This window comes from Entelurus aequoreus, linkage group LG23 (assembly GCF_033978785.1).
Source record: "Entelurus aequoreus isolate RoL-2023_Sb linkage group LG23, RoL_Eaeq_v1.1, whole genome shotgun sequence".
NCBI classification, from domain to species: Eukaryota; Metazoa; Chordata; class Actinopteri; order Syngnathiformes; family Syngnathidae; genus Entelurus; species Entelurus aequoreus.
Genome location: NC_084753.1, coordinates 11849641 through 11877397, shown reverse-complemented (window position 1 = coordinate 11877397; position 27757 = coordinate 11849641). Strand labels below are relative to the sequence as shown.

The 27757-nt window shown below is 38.6% G+C and overlaps 1 protein-coding gene across 2 annotated transcripts in view; it reads right to left on the bottom strand.

The window, feature by feature from the left end:
* Positions 1–27757, bottom strand: part of slc24a4b (solute carrier family 24 member 4b) — a 109220-nt gene that overhangs the window by 60343 nt on the left and 21120 nt on the right. For both annotated transcript variants that reach the window (XM_062034844.1, XM_062034843.1), the window contains exon 2: positions 12724–12831. In XM_062034844.1, the coding sequence (XP_061890828.1) occupies positions 12724–12831 (108 nt within the window). The remainder of the gene's footprint in view (positions 1–12723; positions 12832–27757) is intronic.

The following is a 27757-nucleotide window of genomic DNA, read 5'->3' as shown; positions in this document are numbered from 1 at the left end:
ACACACACACGATTTACCCGAATAACAATTCTGAATAAGAGAAATTATGTTATATTCAAGGGTCGACACATTTCGACATGCAAACTGCAAACCAAGAGCTGGGGTCAAGCAACTTCTCCCTAAATTAGTCAGAGCTTTTCTGTCTGTCACTCACACTGGTGACCAAAACAAGTCTGATAAATACAAAGTTGTCTTGTACTCCAGGTCTAGACATTTCTAGACCAACACGTGGTGTCAAACAACTTCTCTTCAAACTCGTCTGAGCTTTTCTTCCTGTCACTCATACACACACTGGTGACCAAAAACAAGTCTGATAAATACAAACTTGTCTTGTACTCCAGGTCTAGACATTTCTAGACCAACACGTGGTGTCAAACAACTTCTCTTCAAACTCGTCTGAGCTTTTCTTCCTGTCACTCATACACACACTGGTGACCAAAAACAAGTCTGATAAATACAAAGTTGTCTTGTACTCCAGGTCTAGACATTTCTGGACCAACACGTGGTGTCAAACAACTTCTCTTCAAACTCGTCTGAGCTTTTCTTCCTGTCACTCATACACACACTGGTGACCAAAAACAAGTCTGATAAATACAAAGTTGTCTTGTACTCCAGGTCTAGACATTTCTAGACCAACACGTGGTGTCAAACAACTTCTCTTCAAACTCGTCAGAGCTTTTCTTCCTGTCACTCACACACACACTGGTGACCAAAAACAAGTCTGATATATACAAAGTTGTCTTGTACTCCAGGTCTAGACATTTCTGGACCAACACGTGGTGTCAAACAACTTCTCTTCAAACTTGTCGGAGCTTTTATTCCTGTCACTCACACACACACGCACACACACACACACACAAACACTGGTGACCAAAAACAAGTCTGATAAATACAAAGTTGTCTTGTACTCCAGGTCTAGACATTTCTAGACCAACACGTGGTGTCAAACAAATTCTCTTAAAACTCGGAGCTTTTCTTCCTGTCACACACACACACACACACACACACACACACACACACACACACGACCAAAAACAAGTCTGATAAATACAAAGTTGTCTTCTACTCCAGGTCTAGATATTTCTAGACCAACACGTGGTGTCAAACAAATTATCTTAAAACAAGCTTTTCTTCCTGCCACACACACACACACACGACCAAAAAAAAGTGATACATACAAAGTTGTCTTGTACTCTAGGTTTAGACATTTCTAGACCAACACGTGGTGTCAAACAACTTCTCTTCAAACTTGTCTGAGCTTTTTTCCTGTCATTCACACACACACACACACACACACACACACACACACACACACACACACACACACACACACACACACGTGACCAAAAACAAGTCTGATAAATACAAAGTTGTCTTGTACTCTAGGTCTAGACATTTCTAGACCAACACGTGGTGTCAAACAACTTCTCTTAAAACTCGTCAAAGCTTTTCTTCCTGTCACTCATACACATGCGCGCACACGCACCGCTGACCAAATCAAGTCAAAAGAACAAGTTGTCTTATATTCGGGGCCTAGGCGTTTGTACACGCAAACCAACAGGTGAGGTCATGCAATCAGGAGAAATCCGGGAGAATGGTTGCCCCGGCAGATTTTCGGGTGGGGCACTGAAAAATCGGGAGTCTCCTGGGAAAATCGGGAGGGTTGGCAAGTACGCCCTCCGGTGCCACCGGTTGAAAAGCTCCAGGCTCCACCGACACGGGACAAGCAGCCGCTGTGTGTGTTTCTTTACAGAGCGGCATAAAAGCTTTTATTAGGCCTACACTTTGTATCACGACCCCTTTTTAAAGACGTATGTCACATCGTCTTGGAGCACTGAGTGGCTTTCAACGCTTCATCGCCCACAAAGACCATAAAACAAGAACAGAGGCGTGTGGTGTGGGGTGTAGGGTGTGTGGGGGGGGGGGGATTTATGGAGACGTAAAAAGACTTGGTAGGACTGTGCCAGCAAGTGTGAAGAGTTGCAACAATCAGAACTAGAGATGTCCGATAATATCGGCCGATAAATGCTTTAAAATGTAATATCGGAAATTATCGGTATCGGTTTTGTTATTATCGGTATCGTTTTTTTTTGTTTTTTAATAAATCAACATAAAAAACACAAGATACACTTACAATTAGTGCACCAACCCAAACACACAAAAGGGTTGTTTATTTCTGTTATTAATATTCTGGTTCCTACATTATATATCAATATATATCAATACAGTCTGCAAGGGATACAGTCCGTAAGCACACATGATTGTGCGTGCTGCTGGTCCACTAATAGTGGTTCTCAAATGGGGGTACGTGTACCCCTGGGGGTACTTGAAGGTATGCCAAGGGGGACGTGAGATTTTTTAGAAATATTCTAAAAATAGCAACAATTCAAAAATCCTTTATAAATATCCATCCATCCATCCATCTTCTTCCGCTTATCCGAGGTCGGGTCGCGGGGGCAGCAGCTTAAGCAGGGAAGTCCAGACTTCCCTCTCCCCAGCCGCTTCGTCCAGCTCCTCCCGGGGGATCCCGAGGCGTTCCCAGGCCAGCCGGGAGACATAGTCTTCCCAACGTGTCCTTTATCAATATATTTATTGAATAATACTTCAACAAAATATGAATTTAAGTTCATAAACTGAACATCAATTCAAGTAGGCTATTCCATTCATTACCATAAAGCCAGAGTTTCCCCCATGCCATGATGGTTGGACCCTCACTAAAATGTCTGTCAAAAAGAACTGTGAAAAGAAATGCAACAATGCAATATTCAGTGTTGACAGCTAGATTTGTTGTGGACATGTTCCATAAATATTGATGTTAAAGATGTATTTTTTTGTGAAGAAATGTTTAGAATTAAGTTCATGAATCCAGATGGATCTCTATTACAATCCCCAAAGAGGGCACTTTAAGTTGATGATTACTTCTATGTGGAGAAATCTTTATTTATAATTGAATCACTTGTTTATTTTTCAACAAGTTTTTAGTTATTTTTATATCTTTTTTTCCCAAATAGTTCAAGAAAGACCACAACAAATGAGCAATATTTTGCACTGTTGTACAATTTAATAAATCAGAAACTGATGACATGGTGCTGTATTTTACTTCTTTATCTATTTTTTTTCAACCAAAAATGCTTTGCTCTGATTAGGGGGTACTTGAATTAAAAAAATGTTCACAGGGGGTACATCACTGGAAAAAGGTTGAGAACCACTGCACTAATAGTACTAACCTTTAACAGTTAATTTTACTCATTTTCATTAATTACTAGTTTCTATGTAACTGTTTTTATATTGTTTTACCTTCTTTTTTTAATTCAAGAAAATGCTTTTAATTTATTTATCTTATTTTATTTTTAATTTTTTTTTAAAAAGGACCTTTATCTTCACCATACCTGGTTGTCCAAATTAGGCATAATAATGTGTTAATTCCACAACTGTATATATCGGTATCGGTTGATATCGGTATCGGTAATTAAAGAGTTCGACAATATCGGAATATCGGCAAAAAGCCATTATCGGACATCCCTAATCAGAACGCCCCCCCCACCAACGCCACGGTGCGCGTGTCCGTGACGGGATTATTCACGAGTCATGTGACGGACTCACGCTGACAAAGCTTGAGAAGTTTGAAGGTTTTTAAAAGAGTTAAGAGGGGAAGAAAAAAAGGCGGAATGTTAAATTCAGTCTGGTGAACTTTTGAAGGACGGGGAGGTAATCTGGCAGGATTAGGTTTCTCTTGAAGGAAACTTCCAGGATTTTAATCCTGGTCATTCATTCAATCAGCCTCTGCGGCTACACGGCAAGAAAGCAAAAGCAGAAATGTTTAATAGTCGGTTACAACGCCGCTAATGTCGCTCCTTCCAGAGGGGGGCCGCCGCATGTTGGGCCCAGAAATGAAGTAATGGCCTGTTTGGCGCCGCGGGGCAGCTGCTGCTGGCGACGTTCTAATTGAGGAAATTGTCCTGCGTACACGCCACGCCGCTCAGACAAAACTAAAATCGCACGATTGTCGTCGCAGCCCGTTTGGCTAAACAAGTGCACGTTGTGGCCTGGTGGAGTCCGCGGGGGATCCGCGGGGACGCGTTGGAAGATAGGACCTTGGGTTTCCTCGAGACAAAGAGGAGAACTGCGCTTTGTCGTCGGGGTCGTTTTCGTACGGAGATGGCGGTGCATTGCACGTGGTCCTGTGAGGTCACGTCAGCAGTGATGCTGCAATGTGGGCTTCCTGTTATACTGCCTGTTACTTCCTGTTATACTGCCTGTTACTTCCTGTTATACTGCCTGTTATACTGCCTGTTACTTCCTGTTATACTGCCTGTTACTTCCTGTTATACTGCCTGTTACTTCCTGTTATACTGCCTGTTACTTCCTGTTATACTGCCTGTTACTTCCTGTTATACTGCCTGTTATACTGCCTGTTACTTCCTGTTATACTGCCTGTTATACTGTCTGTTATACTGTCCGTTATACTGTCCGTTATACTGTCCGTTATACTGCCTGTTACTGCCTGTTATACTGCCTGTTATACTGCCTGTTATACTGCCTGTTATACCGTCTGTTATACCGCCTGTTATACCGCCTGTTATACCGCCTGTTATACCGCCTGTTACTTCCTGTTATACTTCCTGTTATACTGCCTGTTATACTGTCTGTTATACTGCCTGTTATACTGTCTGTTACTGCCTGTTATACTGCCTGTTATACTGCCTGTTATACTGCCTGTTATACTGCCTGTTATACTGCCTGTTATACCGTCTGTTATACCGCCTGTTATACCGCCTGTTATACCGCCTGTTACTTCCTGTTATACTTCCTGTTATACTGCCTGTTATACTGTCTGTTATACTGTCTGTTATACTGCCTGTTATACCGCCTGTTATACCGCCTGTTATACCGCCTGTTATACCGCCTGTTATACCGCCTGTTATACTTCCTGTTATACTGCCTGTTATACTGTCTGTTACTGCCTGTTATACTGCCTGTTATACTGCCTGTTATACTGCCTGTTATACTGCCTGTTATACTGCCTGTTATACCGTCTGTTATACCGCCTGTTATACCGCCTGTTATACCGCCTGTTATACCGCCTGTTACTTCCTGTTATACTGCCTGTTATACTGTCTGTTATACTGCCTGTTATACTGTCTGTTACTGCCTGTTATACTGCCTGTTATACTGCCTGTTATACTGCCTGTTATACTGCCTGTTATACTGCCTGTTATACTGCCTGTTATACCGTCTGTTATACCGCCTGTTATACCGCCTGTTATACCGCCTGTTACTTCCTGTTATACTTCCTGTTATACTGCCTGTTATACTGTCTGTTATACTGTCTGTTATACTGCCTGTTATACCGCCTGTTATACCGCCTGTTATACCGCCTGTTATACCGCCTGTTATACCGCCTGTTATACTTCCTGTTATACTGCCTGTTATACTGTCTGTTACTGCCTGTTATACTGCCTGTTATACTGCCTGTTATACTGCCTGTTATACTGCCTGTTATACTGCCTGTTATACTGCCTGTTATACTGCCTGTTATACTGCCTGTTATACTGCCTGTTATACTGCCTGTTATACTGCCTGTTATACTGCCTGTTATACTGTCTGTTACTGCCTGTTATACTGCCTGTTATACTGCCTGTTATACTGCCTGTTATACTGTCTGTTATACTGTCTGTTATACTGCCTGTTATACTGCCTGTTATACTGCCTGTTATACTGTCTGTTACTGCCTGTTATACTGCCTGTTATACTGCCTGTTATACTGTCTGTTATACTGCCTGTTATACTGCCTGTTATACTGCCTGTTATACTGCCTGTTATACTGCCTGTTATACTGTCTGTTACTGCCTGTTATACTGCCTGTTATACTGTCTGTTATACTGTCTGTTATACTGCCTGTTATACCGCCTGTTATACCGCCTGTTATACCGCCTGTTATACTGCCTGTTATACTGCCTGTTATACTGCCTGTTATACTGCCTGTTATACTGTCTGTTATACTGTCTGTTATACTGTCTGTTATACTGTCTGTTAGTGCTCACTGCATTGCTGCATGTGGAGGAAGTCGGTCACATGGTCGCAACCAGGAAGTAGACATGACCTGGGCATTTACGTCGCCTCGTGGGCCACGTTGAGAGAAGAAAATGTGTCTGGTTTGATAAGTGTAAAAAAATAAATACATTTTAAAAAATTACACACACATACGTATACTTATATGTACACACACACACACACACACACACACACACACACACACACACACACACACACACACACACAGGGATGTCTATAAATGTATACATATATGTACACATACATATATGTACACACACAAACGTATACACACACATGGGTAGGTGTATAAATGTATACATACTGTAAATGTGTACATATACAACATATACACACACATACACACACATATATACACGTACACATATATACATATACACACATACATACTCGCACACATTCATACACGCACACACGTGGATACACATATATACATACATACACATACATATATATATATAAACATACAGGCACACATATACATACATGCATGTGTATAAATGTATACATATATGTACACACACACATATTTATATATGCATGTACACACGCACACACACATACATACATATATGTACACACACACACACAAACACATTCATACACACGGGAATGTGCATAAATGTATACATACTGTAAAAGTGTACATACACCACATAAACACATTTATATATACACGTACACACATATATACATACATGTACACACACACACACATATACATACAAACATGTACACACACACATGGATACACATATACATACATACACACACATATATAAACATACATATACACACACGAGCATGTGTATAAATGTATACATACACATTCATATCCACACACATTTAAATATACACGTACACACACACACACATACACTTACATACACACAAACACACATACACATAGAAATGTGTTTAAATGTATACATACTGTAAAAGTGTACATATAAAACATACACAAATTTATATATACACGTACAGACACATATATACAGTACATACACACACATACATGTACATGCACACATATATACATACACACACACACAAGTATAAATGTATACATATGTACACACACACATACACTTACATTTATATAAACACATACACATGTACACATGCACACACACGGGTATGTGTATAAATATATACATACTGTAAATGTGTACATATACACGTACACACATTTATATATATACATACACACATTTATATATACACGTACACACATTTATATATACATGTACACACACATACTTTGACTGAATGAATGAGACACTCAATGTACATAAAAATAAAGAATGTGAAATTTACAATTTTAACATTGAATGACAAAACCCTGAATATGAACAAATTAACCTCGCTCATCTTTTCTTTCACCTCTCGGACCACTTCCTCCATCGAAATCTGATACAAACAAACAAAGCGCAACAAAAAACAGCAAAATATGAACGCAAAGGTTAAAAAAAAAAAAAAAAAATATCTACAAACTGATATAAAACCACTTTTCTGTAGAACTTCCGGGTGTGTCGCTGACACCTGTGTTCCGGGCTGGCCGCGGTGTAAACAAGCCCCGCCCACTCTGCTTGGTGCCTTGTCTCAGCTGCTGTGACTTAAATTACCGTAATGACACGTGTATTACTCAAAAGGTGCCGATTCCAACCTTTGAAATGCTTTCCATAGTTCAAGACTTAGGGTAATTTAAAACTCAAAACAAAACGTTATTTAGGAATACGGTATTTATTTTGAAACTGTACGCATCTGCATAGAAACCTGAAGATGTGCTGAGCAGCCTGAAATGGCAAACAAATCATTTTTTTACGACTTTATTTAAACGAAAATACTTACAATTAAAAAGTCTACTTTGTGTTAGGCCGCAGATTTAAGCTAAACCTGCTTTAAGAGTCAGTGGCGCCCCCTTAGGTCATTCATTGCAATAACATGGTTGAAATTGCAGTGCTAATACTTTTTTTTTAAATCTACCCCTTTTTCATTTTTATATTGTTCTCTTTTTCTACTCTGTAAGCTATTATTTTTATACAAAACGGTAATAAAACATTCAAATATCCGCGCATGCGACGCCGCAGAAGCTCCGTTGTAAAAATATTGCAAGTTCAGGAAGTATTTTTCACGCACCGGGTAGTGACCGCGGCGGTACTCAGATGTAATATGCTTTTCCACCACTGGTGGCAGTAATGACAATATCAAACAAACAGAAGAAGTCTGGAGCTAAAGTCACAGAAGTTTAAGCGCAAAAAATATGACTAAAGTGATGAAGCTGTTTTATTTTTTTGCATTATTATTTGTAATTTAGTTTATTTTTGCACAACATAATTGTATATAAATGTATTTTTGTTTGTCATGAGTAGGGTTGGGTATCGTTTGAATTCGAACGATTCCGATACCGATTCTTTGTTTCGATTCCGATTCTTTTAAGAGGCAGGGTCAAAAAAAAGTTTAGGATATTTTAAATGAGCTAGCTAACCTACAGTCTTTCTGAATGAAATAGTCTGACATTCTCCATCAATTTTAATTCTATTAACTTTTTATGAACTTTACTATAAATTCCTCACAGGGCCGTTTTCAACTAGAATATAAATATCAAATCTATGAACTTGAATATAAATATTATAAATTATGAATACATTTTCCCAGGGGTACACTTTCCTCAAGAGAGCTTTATTTTTGAAAACCTCATGAAAACACATTTACACACACAAGTGTATGATGCTGCAGGAAACCTCATGAAAACACATTTACACATAAGTGTATGATGCTGCAGGAAACCTCATGAAAACACATTTACACACAAGTGTATGATGCTGCAGGAAACCTCATGAAAACAAATTTACACATAAGTGTATGATGCTGCAGGAAACCTCATGAAAACACATTTACACACACAAGTGTATGATGCTGCAGGAAACCTCATGAAAACACATTTACACATAAGTGTATGATGCTGCAGGAAACCTCATGAAAACACATTTACACATAAGTGTATGATGCTGCAGGAAACCTCATGAAAACACATTTACACACACAAGTGTATGATGCTGCAGGTACTTAAAAAGGTTACCGTGCTCCCACTGATGGGCTAACCTGGTGCAGAAAAGCAAATAAACAATAAGAAACAACTTGCAAAACCCAGTCCAGATTAGCAGCAGGTACAGTATAAAATCAGAGACAGTTCTTGTTTAGGAAAATGACCATATCCGCCTTCTCAGGCAGGATGCGTGAGCGTTCTGGACAGATAGTGTCTCCTGCTGTGGAAAATACACGTTCGCTGGGTGTGGAAGAAGCTTGAACGCGTAAATGGGTGAGGGTGGACCTACGTCACTTCCGCCTACCAATCCCCTAGCAACCGGGAATTCGTTGAAAACAAACCAGCTCACAGCGAACACAGCATTGGCAGAAAAAGCATTTAACGAGCGCTGTGGCTTGGAAGTCGGCGTTAAATCCTTCATTTACGCATTTTTACTTATTCGCATATCGTGTGAAAAAACAAAAATGTATTATTTGCGTCAGACTCGTCTCAGTGAACTTTAAAGTTTCTCAGGCTTAGCTTAGCTTGCTAGTTAGCTTAGCCTGCGCGCTACAAAGAAAGAGACGCGGAAGTTATCAACAACAAGATCAAGTGTTAGTGTATAAATTATTGAGAGATTTGAGGGCTACATGTATAGAATGGCAACATGAAAATTATAGGGTTTATTGGTTTTTAAAAACCCAACTGTTAAGTGCAAATTTAAACGAAACCGGTTTTCGAAAATAGCTAGCTAGGCTATAGACTATATAGTATGTTACTTACTTAACTTAATCCTCTTCTTCCCAGATGGGAAATAAGGCTTCGACGACTCGACGCCATTCATCTCGCTGCTGTGCTCGTCTCTGTGCCTCGCCCCATGTAAGGTTCATCTCTTTCAGCTCCCCTTCAACTGTTCTTCGCCAGGTGTTTTTCGGCCGCCCTGGCTTACGTTTTCCCGGTGGTGTCCTTTGGTATCCTCTCGTTGTCCGGTTTTCGAAAATAGCTAGCTAGGCTATAGACTATATAGTATATACCGCATGTTATTTTTGTACAACAACAACTTCAGCTGTCGAACGTTATAAGGTACAAATTCAACAAGTACAACATTAGCACGGACGTATAGCCAAGTTGTGGTTAAGAAGGTGGATTTTTGTTCCTTATATTTACCAGAAACGAAGTGATCCGAACACACGACCCGGGACTTTGGGGGACTCCAGTGAGAACCGTCCTCGTTTTCCCAGTGTAAAGCTGCGAGCCATTTGTCTCGTCCCTGTGGGCTTTTATCACGCTTTGGCAGAACAAAATACAACCTTTGTTTTCTCTGTTTCCAGTTGTGGTTAGCACAACCAAAAACAACACAGTTTTTCGGCATTTTGGAGGCAAAATGACGGGTTTAACCAGCGTAGGTCGACAGGTTAAAGAGTAATGGCAACGGTTTGTTTTCAACGCCAGTCTGGTTGCTATGGACTTTTTTTTTTTTTTTTTTTCCCCCGGTCGGCGGACTGGGTATCGAAAATAGAAATAGAAATTTAAACTTTTGAACGATACCGGGAGAATCGGAAAGTTAGTCCCGGTTCCAATCGATACTCGATACTCGATACCCAACCCTAGTCATGAGTCCCTTCTTATGAAGTATATTTGATTTGTATTTATTTTTCTTTGTAACAAAACACACGCTTTCATATCAATTGACAAGGTTGTAAACTACGTAGGTTAAACATATTTAATACACAAGATAAAAATTTTGAGTAAGATTACTAATTCAGTGTTAATGTTAGAGTGGGCCCCAGGCCCCTCTGTAGTGGAAAAGGTTAAGAACCCTTGAAATACGCTAAATTAATGTAAGAAAAAATAATAATAATAATAATGTAAACATGCCAATGATGATGTAAATATGCCAGTAGTGTAGTTAGCTCATGCTTTTAGCGCGCTAGCTAGCACACTCGCCTTTCATGCCGGATGACCCAGGTTCGAGTCCCGGGCAGAAAAGGAATAACAGAACGCAGCAGAAAGAGAGAGTACACGACCGCTACACAAGAACCATTCATAAAAACGGATATTAATTTTATTTAAAAAATTTTTTTTTTTTAATGAATTTTGTAGAAAAAGGCAATATTGAGAAAAAATATATTTTACAAGAATTGTGTAGAAAGATTTTAAGAAAAAAGATTAAGACACAATCGGGTAATTTTACAAGACTAAGGGCAAATATGAACAAAGTTTTTATAAAAAAATTTTTTTAAAGAAGTTAGTAATATTGTGGGGAAAAAAGTTGTCATTGTGCAAGAATTGTCGGAAAATTGAGGAAAAAAATAAAAAATTTAACAAGAAAAATTAGTGCCATTTTTCTGAATTAAAGTCGAATATATGAAAGTCTTTTTTGTAGAAAAACGCAATATGAGGAAAAAAGTTATTTTACAAGAATTGTGTAGAAATATTTTAAGAAAAAAAAAGTAATTTAAGAACAAAAAAAGGATGCAATTTTACATGATTAAAGTCAAACATTGTGGGGGGAAAAGTTTTGTTTTTTTTAGAAAAAAAAAGTTGCAATATTGTCAGAAAAAGTTGTAATACAACAATGTTTAGGAATATTTTGAGAAACAAAATAAATTCAGACAAAATTATGTAATTTTACAAGATTAAAGTCCAATTTATTTTGAAAAAAGTATAATTTTTTTTCGAAAAAAGTTAATATTGTGAGAGAAGTTGTTAGAACAAGAAATATGTTAGAATATTTTAAGAAAATGTATAAAAAAATTACAAGAAATAAATATGCCACTTTACAGGATTAAAGTATATATATATATATATATATATATATATATATATATATATATATATATATATATATATATATATATATAACGTTAATGTGAAAAAGAAGTTGTCTTTTTTTTTTAAATATACAGTATGTTTTAGAAAAACAATACTAATTAAAAAAGTATTTTACAAGAACTGTGTAGAAATATTTTAGGAAAAAATATTAAGATAAAATCATGTCATTTACAATAATAAAGTCAAAAATATTATGGAAAAGTATTTTTTACAAAAAGTTAGTACTGTGTGAAAAAAGTTGCATACAACAGTTATTCACTGTTGGCCTATTTTGAGGAAAAAGGTTTACATTTTACAGAAACAAAAACATGATCAAATAAAAAAACGTTGAACTAAAAAGCCAATGGCAGTTATTAAAAAGGCACTTTTAAAGAGTATTTCTAATCAGATCAGGGATATTCACAGCAGATATTATCTACAGTCCATGACAAAACTCACAGTCTATTCAAGCATACTCCTCCTCCTGATCCGAGACTTTCAGTGGTCCACCACATTCCGATGTGATGGCTAATTGTGGGTCGTTGAGTGGTAAATTTTAAACCAACAGCCTTTTGGCTGCCCTCTGTGAATCGCAGGAGGAGTAAGAAAACCCTGGTAGTTCTAGGGAATATTTTTGAAAAGCGACTTTAAAAGTTCCCTTGTTTAAGACGTCAAAGAGTTTGCTTAAAAGGTCTGTTCTAAAAGTAGACATCCACAAATAAAGATAATTCAAGATTTTGGAACAAATTGTAGCAATAATGATTATTTTCCCCGCTCTAGAGGACAAGGGTACTTCAGCCTCATACCTGGTTCCGAACAGTTCTTGGGTTCCGTGTCATTTTCGGCTGCTGAGGCCATTAGCCGCCTGCCCCAGCGCTCCACGTCGGGACGGTCCTCCACGATCATGCCGTAGCCTGCAAGGCAGAGACAAAAACAGCATTTGCTTATGAGACGTTGGCCCGTCCAAAATGAAGCTGCTGTGCACTTTATTTCACACGATATGTCAAAAATGTATTTACAAAAAATGACACAAATATTACTCTATTGGTGGGAAATAATCTGAAATATTCATTATAATTGTATTTTTTGGTGTGTTTTCTAAACGCAAACATTCTATAAGGTCGTGACATATTTCCATGCTTTGTCAGTGACGTTACTTGAATTTTTTGTGTAACATTTTAACTTTATAGGGAAAAAAAACAATTAGGATGAAATTTAATATTTTTCCCCTGAACCTTATTTTCTAGAGTTGTAAAAAAAAATATTTCAAATTAATCGTGATTCTTAATAAAATGTTTTTTTTAATCATGGTTTTTGTTTATTTTTTTAATCTATTCTGTCCAGCCACTCAGCCACATCTTATAGTTGATGTAGATGATCTTATCTGCTGTACAGATTTACTTTAGAAAAGAGAAGTGTAGGATATTTCTCTTGTTGCCTTATTTGTATTTGACTTTATTAAATGTTTGGGTGGGATTTTATTTCAACAAAACCAGTTTTATTTTAAGCAATATAAAATTTGATCAGAGCTGTTTATTTTATGGAGGAATGTAGTTAATCATAAAACTGGCACCCAATGTTATTCTAAGAAGTATTGATTTTGAATGGAGAATCGATTTGAATCAAATATTTTACCCACAAGAATCGAATCAAATCTATTATTTTCCATAGGTCTTAAAAAAATATCAATAACCACCTTATCGACAGCTATAAAACACATATCGTGATACAGTTTTCAGCCATATCCCCCAGGTCTACTTTCATATGCAATCATTTTATTACAAAACTGCAGAAATTTTCCTTTTTGATGAAGCAAAAACGTGTACATTTGTGAGACATTTTTTTTATATTGAATCCTGATTAATTGATTCAGTACCTTGTGAATCGAAATCGATTTGACAAAACCACCCATCCCTGCTAAATCATTTTGCAATGCAGTCTGCTGAAAATTATGGAAAGCGCCACTCCACGTGTGGTCAAAGTTGGAACTGCCCCAAAACACATTTTGAAATATTCAACACTCGACTGCTGGTGGCTGAAGTGGGTAGTGCACGCCCTTAATTTGTCACGTTTCATGTGTCAGGTTAAATGTAGTGTGTAATATTTTTTAAATTGATTTTCAGGTCGTTCTGAGTTATGTTAACTATCAAACGGAGTCCTGCTATTTATTTTTCGTTGATCTATTGCTTTTTGAACTGTGATTAATCTGATTAAATGTCTTCATCATTTGACAGTGCTAGTAAAAACAAAGTCATACCAGAGACACACTTTTTTTTTTTGTACAAGTGACAGCAGGGGGTAATGACTGTTGCACAAAAGCATGCAAGATGGCCGCTGCCTGACTTTTGGTTGTCAGGTGACTCGGAAGGCATGTTAACTCCGCTCATGTGACCTCGCTATAATCCTATCTTTGACCATGTGAAGGACTCTGCCATGGCCAAAGTTCCCATCCACGTGGAAAAAAAGACTTTAAACACAACAGTTACAGTAAAAAAAAAAATAAAAAAAATTATACTACTTTTACTTTTTATTTGCTGATTTTTTTTTTGTCTTTTTTTAAAGCATATTCTATATATGTTGGTATGTTGAATTGAGTCTGCATAGTTTTGGCCTCATTCCTGTGAGAATCCTGCGTGTGACTGAAGCCTTTAGGAGTGGGGGTGGGTTAATTAATCCCGGACGAGCTGCAGTGTGCTCAAACAACCACCAGGTAGCATCTGTGAGCACATAATACTGTATCATCTCTCTCTCACAGACTTATCAGGTCTTTACATCGAGGAAACGCCATAGTCGTGCATTCTTCACCTATCCTTTATTGTATTTGTTGTACAGTGCAGTATTTGTCCTATTTCCTAATATTATCAATAAATATGTCCACTTAGCTGGAATTCAGCTTCCGGTTTAAGGGTTAACAATGCTAACAACACGGCGGCTAAGATAAAAACCCAAAGTTTACACATGGAAAAATATTAGCTGCTTTAAACATGACTATGGATAAAGAAAGAATACTTCAAAATATACGCATTCTCCACACTAACAACACGGCGGCTAATCTAGGCGCCATCTTCACCGCCATAATCAAGTTGAGTAATTTGTCAGAACAACTTTTTTTTTTTTTTTGAGGCACTTCGTCTTCAACTCCTGCCTCATCAATAACACATCTCCATTTGGGACTTTGGCGCAAGTGATATAAAAAGACTAGAGATGTCCGATAATATCGGACTGCCGATATTATTGGCCGATAATTGCTTTAAAATGTAATATCGGAAATTATTGGTATCTGTTTCAAAAAGTTAAATGTATGACTTTTTAAAACGCCGCTGTGTACACGCACGTAGGGAGAAGTACAGAGCGCCAATAAACCTTAAAGGCACTGCCTTTGTGTGCCGGCCCAGTGACATAATATCTTCGGCTTTTCACACACACAAGTGACTGCAAAGCATATTTGGTCAACAGCCATACAGGTCACACTGAGGGTGGAAGTATAAACAACTTTAACACTGTTACAAATATGCGCCACACTGCGAAACCACACCAAACAAGAATAACAAACACATTTCGGGAGAACATCCGCATCGTAACACAACAGAACAAATACCCAGAACCCCTTGCAGCACTAACTCTTCCGGGACACTACAATATACCCCCCGCCCCCAACTCAACCCCGCCCACCTCAACCTCCTCATGCTCTCTCAGGGAGAGCATGTCCCAAATTCCAAATTGCTGTTTTGAGGCATGTTAAAAAAAATGATGCACTTTGTGATTTCAATAATAAATATGGCAGTGCCATGTTGACATTTTTTTCCATAACTTGAGTTGATTTATTTTGGAAAACCTTGTTACATTGTTTAATGCATCCAGCGGGGCATCACAACAAAATTAGGCATAATAATGTCTTAATTCCACGACTGTATATGTCGGTATCGGTTGATATCGGAATCGTTAATTAAGAGTCGGACAATATCGGAATGTTGGATATCGGCAAAAAATCCATTATCGGACATCTCTAAAAAAGACCATTTCATGCTAACAAGACTATCATCAGCAGCTGTCTGGGCAATGCTAAGAGGAGATTTAGATTTTTTTCGGTGTGAGCGAATGAAAACGCAAGACATGCAATGCTAACAACACGGCTAATGGTCACGGCTGCGACTGCCAAGTTGACCAGGTTTTGGAAGAACACACGCCATTGGTTTTCAGCACAGCGAAACCCGGTTTGAACTTCGAGGAATTACCCACGATGTGATGAAGTATTTCCACGCTGTGGCTGAGTTGTAGTTGCCGGGTGACTGCCGTAATTACAGTAGAACACATTCAAGACTACTATATTGGATAAAACAAGTCTAGAAAGGTGACTACCGTAAATTTCGGACTATAGACTTTGAACCCTGCGGCTTATAAAACGATGCAGCTAATTTATGGGTTATTCTTCGCTAATGGCAGACTATAAAGTACATAGTTAAGAAAAAAAACAAAACAAGCAGACACACTGAACAGGTGTATTATTGTTTGTACTATAGCGCCATCTTTTGGACGAGTTCGCTTACACAGGTGCTGCAGTGCCCTTCTGTTAAGACCTAAACATAGCGGAAGTACAGCTGCCGTTCGGTCTTCTAGCCCTCCATAGCGTTTCTACTCTTATGGATCCTTCATTCGTCACTCCAAGAAAAGTTTGTAAGTTTTACAATATAACTAAAACTGTTTCATACTTACTAAACCGTCGCATGTGTGATGTCTGTAGAAGTGTTTTCATTTTTGTACGTGCTATCGTAATGTAATCAAGCTAGCGTCGCCAGCATTAGCCAGTATGCTAACACAGTGTTTTTCAACCTTTTCTAAACCAAGGCACATTTTTTTCATTTAAAAAATTTCGAGGCACACCACGAGCAGAAAACATAAAAAAATTAAACTCAGCAGCCAATATTGACAATAAAAAGTTATTCTCGCAATTGTTGGATATTCAAACCATAACCAACCATGCTTCACTATAGCTCTTGTCTCAAAGTAGGTGTACTGACATGACCTGTCACATCACGCCGTGACTTATTTGGGGTTTTTTTTGTGTTTTTGTTCTTGTCTTGCGCTCCTATTTTGATGTTCATTGTCATGTCATGTACGGATGTACTTTGTGGACGCCGTCTGTGGCTCCACACGCCGTAAGTCTTTGCTGTCGTCCAGCAATCTGTCAACAACAACACATCATTTGCAGACTATAATTAGTGGTTTGCAAAAAAATATTTTTTTAACACAATTAGGTGAAATTACATAATCTCCCACGCCACGGCACACCAGACAATATCTCACGGTACACTAGTGTGCCGCGGCACAGTGGTTGAAAAACACTGTGCTAACACGTTTACGAGTGTCCGTGTAAGTATTATTAAATTACAACTGTATTCTTTTTTTCCCCACAAATTCCTCAGTAAATTCACCAAAACGTCACCGTGGAGTTATTGAGTCTGTTTGGCTGATTGGAGAGCTAGCTTGCGCAGCTAGTGGGTCCATGACGATGACTTCTGTTTTGCAGACACCGTTTGGAAACAATTAAGGTATGCAAATGAGCATTTACAGAATATTTGTGTAAATAACTTATTTTACAACCTAAATATAACTGCGGCTTATAGTCCGGTGCGGCTAATACATGGAAATAATGTAAATAATTCAATGTATATACTCTGATGATGATTAACTTGTGTGATGACTGTATTATGCTGATAGTATATATTTATACCATGAATTGATTACCGTGGACCCCGACTTAAACAAGTTGAAAAACTAATTCGGGTGCTCCACTAACCACGTTAAACCCAGATTCCGAACTAACAAAGGTCTTAACTCATTCTCTTTCTATGCCACATCAATGTGGAATGCGCTCCCAACAGGTATAAAAGAAAGGGCATCTCTATCCTCCTTCAAAACCGCAATAAAAGTTCACCTCCAGGCAGCTACAACCCTAAACTAACACCCTCCCCGGATTGCTAATAATCAAATGTAAACAATCAAATGCAGATACTTTCTTTTTCTTATGCCTTCTGATCTCTCTCTCTCTCTCTCTCTCTCTCTCTATGTCCACTACTTGATGTCCATAACCCCCCCCCCCCCCCACCCCACCCCTCCACACTCCTGATTGTAAATAATGTAAATAATTCAATGTGATTATCTTGTGTGATGACTGTATTATGATGATAGTATATATGATAGTATATATCTGTATCATGAACCAATTTAAGTGGACCCCGACTTAAACAAGTTGAAAAACTTATTCGGGTGTTACCATTTAGTGGTCAATTGTACGGAATATGTACTTCACTGCGCAACCTACTAATAAAAGTCTCAATCAATCAAAACCATTTAGTAGTCAATTGTACAGAATATGTACTGTACTGTGCAATCTACTAATACAAGTCTCAATCAATCCAAAAAACTTTTTTTTTTTTTTTCAAACATTTAGTGGGTGTGGCTTACATCATGGTATGTGTTTTTATATTTGACGGATTTAAGTACGTTAAAAAAAATTGTTATTTAGAAGTTTTGTTATGCTTGAACTCTGAAAATACTTGGTTAGGCCAAAAACCGATTAACCGCGATAAACAAGGGATGACTATTTGGGTGTGCCAGTGGAACTGAGCATATAGCAAGTTCAGCGTTCGTACACCTTTTCCATGGCCAAATTCAAGCACTTTTTAAGGAATTTCAAGATCAAATTTTGCAGTTTTTCCAGTACCCTTCAAAAGGCCAAAACCAGTGTGAATCAATCCATAGCCTTGTTGTTTGAGGTCACCAAATGCTGTCTGTAGGAAAAATAGGGAAAATCTGCTAAAACCTAACCTGAACCAGCAGTTCTTAACTGAATGGGGCCTAGAAAATGAAGCAGTGTGACTATTCAATGTCATTGGGGTTTGCAAACGTGTCTTCATTTGTCTTTTTTTAATCAAATTTCTTGTTCTTTTTCTTACTTACAGCACTCAATGACATCGAACAGCACAGATTGATTCACACGGTATTTGTGCTTGCAAACTGCATAATGCGATATAAATACACGCACCCTCAAAATGTCAATTTCACTCATTTATTAACAAAACTGTTCCACATTAATATAAGGATAATAAATTAAAGGAAAATATTTTGTTTGTTTCACGACACCTCAGTCACCTTTCATTAAGCATATCTAGCCTTATAACTAACTATGATAACAAAAAGACAAAAGTTTACTTTTTTTGCTTTCACTGAGGTTGCCAGACAAGTTAAATAGACAACGGAAATAATAGAGCAAGAAACGCACACAACCATGTTGTGTAAAAACTACAAAATAATTCATATTAACTCAGCTCTAAGTTGTGAAAAAGGTTACAAATGATACATTGCATGACCTTCACAGTACAAACAAGTCCAATAATGGACTAATAATTTCCATCCAATGTTCATTAAAGCGACAACCTCCCGGCATGATGGAGCGATGCACCACTGTCCTCTTGGGGGCGACACAGAGCCGTATATACAGCTCTGGCACGACAACAACCTAATATAGACCTGGGCATTCTGCGGCCCGCGGCCCACATCCGGCCCTTTGTGCGTCCCTGTCTGGCCCGCGTGAGGCCAATCATAAATTACAAAATACATTTTAAAAAGTATCTATGTCGAGTGTGCAATACAACGGTGCTGCTTTTGTTTTGAAAAGCGTTATTTGTGGGCGTATGTCCGTGTGTAACCTGCGAGTGAAGGTGCACAGCGACAAGTGAGACGCTAAAAAGAGAAAAGTTGATGACGAATGCCGTGTTTTCAACAAGACATGGACTGCCAAGTATTTCTTTACAGAAATTAAAGGTAAAGCTGTGTGCTTAATTTGTGGTACACAGCTTGCTGTGTTTAAAGAATATAATTTGAATCGCCACTACACGACGAAGCACGAAGAAAAATACCGGAATCTGTCTGATGAAGCGCGCGCAAGGGAGGCTGATGCGTTGATGGTAAAACTGCAAACCCAACAAGGACTTTTTGCCAAATTTCACACCCCCAGATATGTAGCTGTCAGGATAAGTTACGTAATTTCTCACAAAATCGACAGAAAAAGTAAGGCGTTTGACGGAGAGTTTATTAAGGAGTGCTTATTGGACTCTGTTGCACTGATTTGCCCGGAGAAGAGGGGCGCATTTGAGAACGTGTCACTCTCCCGACGCACTGTAACGAGGCGGGTTGAGACCATCGCTGGAAACTTGGCGCTTCAGCTGAAGAACAGAACGGCCGACTTTGACTGTTTTTCACTGGCTTTGGATGAGAGCTGCGATGTACGTGACACCGCCCAGCTGCTCATCTTCTTACGTGGGATAACTGCAGACTTTCAAATTGCGGAGGAGCTGGCACCCATGCAGTCAATTAAAGAGACAACCACAGTTAATGACTTGTTCACATAGGTAAATGCGTGTTTGGACATTTTAGGACTGAAATGGGACAAGCTGGCAGATGTGACAACAGATGGTTGTCCAAATCTGACGGGGAAAAATGTTGGACTTTTAAAGAGGATGCAGGATAAAGTGACAGAAATTGACATTTTTGCATTGTATTATACAGTGTTAAAAATAAAACCATCAAAAGCAATGTGCTTTTGTATAAAGTTAAGCTAGGTTAAATGAAATTATTATTATTTATCTTACAGTATATCAAATATAATTTGAGCAAAATTTAATTGAAAAATTGTCGGTATGGCCCTCCAGCAGTGCTCGGGTTGCTCATGCGGCCCCCTGTAACAATTAATTGCCCACCCCTGACCTAATATAAGGGCTAATGTAAGATCAAGCATGTAGATTTCATTTTTAAGGAAACTTATTTGATTTTTTTCCCCATTTTATAATCAGCCCATTGAGTCAGACTGCCGAGAAATATGCTGAACATCCCCCGCGACCCCAAAAGGGACAAGCGTTAGAAAATGAATGGATGGATTTCCAAGCACTTCATCCAAAATTCAAGCATTTTTCAAACCTTGAAATCATTAAAATCCAAGCATTTTCAAGGTTTTTAAGCACCCGTACGAACCCTGCAAGTTGTTGAGTAGATTACTAATGTCGTTAAATCTGCAATATGAGGGGGGGGGGAGTCACGACTCCAACAGAATTGTAAAAAAATAAAAAAGGATGAAATGTAGTGATCAAGTACATGTTCTGTTAAAACCCCGAGCCAAAGAAAAACTGAGCAGATGGCACACAAATACTTCCAAGTAGGTAGCAAACAATTAGAGTACAACACAAAGCGGCCATGTGGTTCTACTTAAGCAGAACTAAGACTAATGTCATTTTCCAGCAAGGGAGGATCATACGTTTCCTTACAGCTCTTTGACGACGCGTGCAAATCCAAGTTCTATTATCATACAGTATATCTGTTCCACAGTCCTACGTATCAATGCATGTCTAAAGTGTTTTCTTACAGTGCTGACAATGTAGTTGAATTCAAGATACAAAATATGTATAAGTCATGGTAAGCACTCTTTTTTTTTTTTTTTTTTTTACTGCAAGTCTGTTAAAAGCTCATTGATGCTTGCCGTGGCCATAAAAATGTACATCCATTAGGTTTGCTCGGCCACCTTTAATTAATTAAGGAAGTAGCTTCATAGGCAGCGTGCTTGCTGACTTCATCAAGGACCCCAAGACCTCAAACCGTAAATCAAATATCTTGTACCGCTTCTAAGTCGGAAGTACGACTAATGGCCAGGGCCGGCTCCTGGCACAAACACGAGCTCTCGAATGCGGTTCTACTTTGTTTCTGTTAAACTTCTACTCAGCGGTGAGTCAACATGTTTTTTTTGTAATAGTGTCCATTCAAAAGTTAAAGTTAAAGTACCAGCGATTACCACACACACACTAGGTGTGGTGAAATGTGTCCTCTGCATTTGACCCATCCCCTTGTTCACCCCCTGAGAGGTGAGGGGAGCAGTGAGCAGCAGCGGTGGCCACGCCCGGGAATAATTTTTGGTGATTTAACCCCCCCCCCAATTCCAACCCTTAATCCTAAATGCCAAGCAGGGAGGTAATGGGTCCCATTTTTTATAGTCTTTGGTATGACTCGGCCGGGGTTTGAACTCACAACCTACCACTCTAACCACTAGGCCACTGAGTAGGTTGCCCATAGAGCTAATTGCTAATTTAGCATTGCTTGGAACGCAGTCATCGTGACAGATTTACGGCCATATTTATGAAACAACCGAACTATTTATGTTTATATTGCGGCCGAAACTTGTCCAAAAATATAGTGTCTAAAGAAGATTCGTTTTTTCAGAGTTTTTGCCCATTTTTCTTTTTTTTTTTTGACTTTTTAAAATGAACTATAGGCTTTGAACCTTGTGGCTTATAAAACGATGTGGCTAATTTATGGATTTTTCTTCGCTAATGGCAGACTATAAAGTACATACCGTATTTTTCGGAGTATAAGTCGCTCCGGAGTATAAGTCGCACCGGCCGAAAATGCATAATAAAGAAGGAAAAACACATAATTCGCACTGGAGTATAAGTCACATTTTTGGGGGAAATTTGATAAAACCCAACACCAAGAATAGACATTTGAAAGGCAATTTAAAATAAATAAAGAATAGTGAACAACAGGCTGAATAAGTGTACGTTATATGAGGCATAAATAACCAACTGAGAACGTGCCTGGTATGTTAACGTAACATATTATGGTAAGAGTCATTCAAATAACTATAACATATAGAACATGCTATACGTTTACCAAACAATCTGTCACTCCTAATCGCTAAATCCCATGAAATCTTATACGTCTAGTCTCTTACGTGAATGAGCTAAATAATATTAGATATTTTACGGTAATGTGTTAATAATTTCACACATAAGTCGCTCCTGAGTATAAGTCGCACCCCCGGCAAACTATGAAAAAAAACTGACTTATAGTCCAAAAAATACGGTAGTTGTAAGTTTACTTGGCATCCCAAAAGTTATGAAAATATTTTATGACGGTTGAAAAGTTACTTAGTGCTGCTTTAGAGTTTGATGGCTTTGGGGATAAACAGAGTTCTTCAGTGCACCAATTTCTTTTCTCAGAACTTGAAGTGTTTTGTCAAGAGGATTGTTTGTGATTTGTTACATTTTTATAATGTGCTTGTTCCTTTTTTGGCCAAAGCAAAACAAAGAAAAAAGTTTTCTTTATTTTTAAGTTATCATGCCATGATTTTATCAGTCCGGCTCATTTGGGAATAGATTTTCCATCCACGCTAAAATGATCTACCCGTTTCACACTACGAACTACATTGTACTGGTTTTCGTAGCTTTAATTTTTCTGTACGCGGCCCACGCTGGAAAAAATTTGATGGCCGTGGACTAAAAAAGACGTTTCAGAACATTCGCCACGCTGCTAGTGGGCCCCAGCTGATCAACTTTTATCACGTCAGTGGCATTTCACAGATTTCTCACATGAAACACACTGATCTGGACAGAACGGATTGATCTTTGGGAAAATATCCTTTCTCCAGCTAATTGTGCGAGGAATTATGAAGAACGCCATCAAGGGTCCGCTCCACAAAGTAGACATTGTTTGGCCGGAGCGGAGCCAAAGTCCACGTGAGCATGGTAGACCGGTAGTCCCATTCCTCCCGGAAAGCTCATACAGGTCATGACTTCTGTGTGTTGTCACCATCTTGTTCCTCATCGCTTACACAATAGCTAAGAATCAAGCGGTCATGCACCAAATAGCAGTAAAAAAAAACGGAATATCGGTCTTTCTTTGGATCGCAGCTCAATAAAGAACAAAAACAAGCGGCTGGTTTGGGACAGGACTGACGTGGGCTCACACTCCGCTGGTATCGTCCATGTTTCGGCGCTTTTATGCGCATCGTTATTGAATCGGCCATTCCATTGACTCGGGATGGGTACTAAATTTGGTACTTTTACAGGCACCGACCAAATTTCGTCTGTACTCAAGCGCATTAATTCATGTTTAATTCAAACAATGCCATATTTCGATACCTTCGTTGCATGCGACGTCCCGTCCGGTCGCAGACTAAACACGGGCTCACCTAAACAATCAGTCAAGCAGCACTGAGAGCGGACTCAGACAAAGTGTGCATCTTGGGAAATACTCAAACATAAAGTAAGGCTCCGCTATCTTGATGCTAATCTACACTAGATTTGTCATAGACAGGCTACTATTAGCATTAGCGATTTCACATGGCGGTTTCAACGCCTCCAAATTTGGTAATGAAAGCTACAACTAAGACGGACTTTACAATCAAACAGTTGCTGAGTAACAAGCATAATAGTTTTACAGTATAAACACTTTGTAGGGCGCAACACATTCAGCTTCATGGAAAAAAGCTACTTCCTAGTTAGACAACCTATACTTTATTGGATTAAATGTGTAAAAGTAACTGTCAGTGAGAGCTCTCATAATTTTAAAACGTATTTAGAAGGTTGTAAACTGTTTTTTTTATACTCTTGCTCTCAAAATACTAGAGACGTCCGATAATATCGAACTGCCGATGTTATCGGCCGATAAATGCTTTGAAATGTAATATCGGAAATTGTCCGTATCGGTCTCAAAAAGTAAAATTTATGACTTTTTAAAACGTCGCTGTACGGAGTGGTACACGGACGTAGGGAGAAGTACAAAGCAGTTGCGTCTCCCAGTCATACTTGCCAACCCTCCCGATTTTCCTGGGAGACTCCAGAATTTCAGTGCCCCTCCCGAAAATCTCCCGGGGCAACCATTCTCCCGAATTTCTCCCGATTTCCACACAGACAACAATATTGGGGGCGTGCCTTAAAGGCACATAATATCTACGGCTTTTCACACACACAAGTGAATGCAAAGCATACTTGGTCAACAGCCATACAGGTCACACTGAGGGTAGCCGTACAAACAACTTTAACACTGTTACAAATATGCGCCACACTGTGACCTCACACCAAAACGCATTTCGGGAGAACATCCGCATCGTAACACAACAGAACAAATACCCAGAACCCCTTGCAGCACTAACTCTTCCGGGACGCTACAATATACACCCCCCCGGATTCCCCCGCTACCTCCTACCCCCCCCCACCTTAACCCTGCCCACCTCAACCTCCTCATGCTCTCTCAGGGAGAGCATGTCCCAAATTCCAAGCTGCTATTTTGAGGCATGTTAAAAAAAAAATGCACTTTGTGACTTCAATAATAAATACGGCAGTGCCATGTTGGCATTTTTTTCCGTAACTTGAGTTGATTTATTTTGGGAAACCTTGTTACATTGTTTAATGCATCCAGCGGGGCATCACAACAAAATTAGGCATAATAATGTGTTACTTCCACGACTGTATGTATATATCGGTATCGGTTGATATCGGAATCGGTAATTAAGAGTTGGACAATATCGGAATATCGGATATCGGCAAAAAAGTCATTATCGGACATCTCTACAAAATACTCATTTATTAAGTCCTAATTCCCTGAAATTAATCTACCATGGTCAAGTCCGGAACAAAATAACACCAATAAACAGTTATTTTTTTATTTTTAATACACAACATTGTATGTGCTTAGTGTCAACATGCTATTACGTGGCTATATTTCTTGTATATTACATGCTAAAAACCAGAGGTGTGGACTCGAGTCACATGACTTGGACTCGAGTCAGACTCGAGTCATGAATTTGATGACTTTGGACTCGACTTGACAAAATGTAAAGAGACTTGCAACTCGACTTAGACTTTAACATCAATGACTTGTGACTTCACTTGGACTTGAGCCTTTTGACTTGACATGACTTGCTACTTTCCCCAAAACCCAAAGATTAAAAAGTTTTTTGGGAGCGCTCCGTATCTTTCATTTTGTACGTGTGTGTCTGTCTATCAGCGTGTTGTTCCTGTCAGCTGGTGTGCTGTCAGTACAACAGCCAATCAAATTAGATCTACGCTGTTTTCATCACACAGCTCTCATCCAATCAAATTGCAGGACAACCAATGAAGAAGAATTGTCAAACAATGCGGCAGTGAGAAACAATTATGCCAAAGTTAATTTCGTTCGGGTATTAAAACTACGACTCCGTCAACAAAAAACGAATAGCCCTATGCAAATCATGCAGTTCGAATATTACAGACGGAGACGTAACAACTTCCAACTTCGTTCGACATTTGAAGTTGCACAAAGAAGGGTAAGTTTTGAATGTAAGCTAACGTTTATTGGCTAAGTAACATGACTTTTATTTGCTGTGTAGTTAAATCAGTGAGGCTGTAAACTCACTGCTAACGTTATAACCATAGACATCTTATAAGTAGACGCAGCATCGAGCGCTACTGCTTACTGGCGCAGACGAGACGCGGGGCCGCCATCTTGGAGTGGTGATCCGCTCCACTAGTGCAATTCATTTGGCAGGAGCAATGAACTGTCAGTGCATTTAATTCATCTTACCTCACTGAATACCACTGATTTTCACGCGCTTTTTTGTCATACGTGTAGCTATGATAAAGGACACATGTTTTGGCGTGTTTTATTATTCATAGTTTGCTTAACAGTAATATAATATTCTTATACGCTATAAGTGACCAGACGTCCGAGATCAAAACTGGTAATATAAACCCAGAGAAAGGGGAAAAAAACGGTCAGCTATTTTTAAATTGAAGAAACAATATGATTAGGTTATATATACATGCGTATATCCTACATAAACAATGTATGAAAACATTAGATATCTATATATCTTATAGACTGTATCTCTGTTGCTGCAGCAGCAGAGAGTTTATTCTGTCTTGACACTTTGTATTGATATTTTGTATTACATTCTTCCCTTAAATGATCATGTTTACAGTCATTGTTTTATATGTATTTTTTATGTATGTTGCTTTGGATAAAAGCATCTGCCAAATAATTCAACATAAACATATACAAACACCTGAAAGTCTTTATATCAGCTAAAACCACCAATCTGTTTCACTAGATTCAGAATAAAACCAAATTCTGTCTTACCCAACAATGTTAGTATTTGAATATTGTTACTTGAAGACTTATTCCTGGTTACAATTATACTGTTAAGAAAGTATTGTCTTATATTTTGCCTAAAATGAGAATGCATCATAATCAGTGGCGGCTGGTGAATTTTGTTTTAGGTGGGGCTGAAAGTTTGTAAACCAAACCCCTGTAGGGGCGTCATCCTCCCCCAGAAGATTTGTTTGTGATTTTCACATACAAATATTAAAGATCTTTGCTCCTTCTCAACTCTGTGGTAATGTTATTTTCATAAAATACAACCAATAGTACATTAATGTTAAATCTTACTTGTGAAAAGTAATCACCCGATTCCTATTTTCAACAGTCCGCTCATTTGAGTAGGAAAACGCTGAACACCATCTTTGTTTTCTACCTGTCAACTGTCAGTTTAGGCTGCTCGCCGGCTCCTCATCACCACTTCAAGATGGCGGCCAAATTGCTCGTGTCACAGCAGCCAATGCTGCGTCTACTTATAAGATGTCTATGGTTATAACTGTCATTGCAAACACGCAATCTGTTGCGTCCACTGCAGTTCGCTAACCTTATTCATACTTTTTGTCAAGTGATTTTTTTTAAGCAGGGCTGCATGAGGTACCTATACATAACATTACGTTAATCAATGTATCACACACAGTAACGTAACAGACGGCGATCAGCAGCACCGCGTATTTTAGCCACCTACAAAAACACAAACATATTCAAATAAAGGTCAGTTAAAATGTGTACTATATTAACAATATGTGTACATATTGCATAGGGCCCTGACATCTAAAAAGTACAACTCTGTTCATTGTTTTGTTCATGTTTTTGTTATGTTTTTCATGTGTATGCACACATCAACACACATTCAGTATGAGATGAGATCAGGTAAGAACA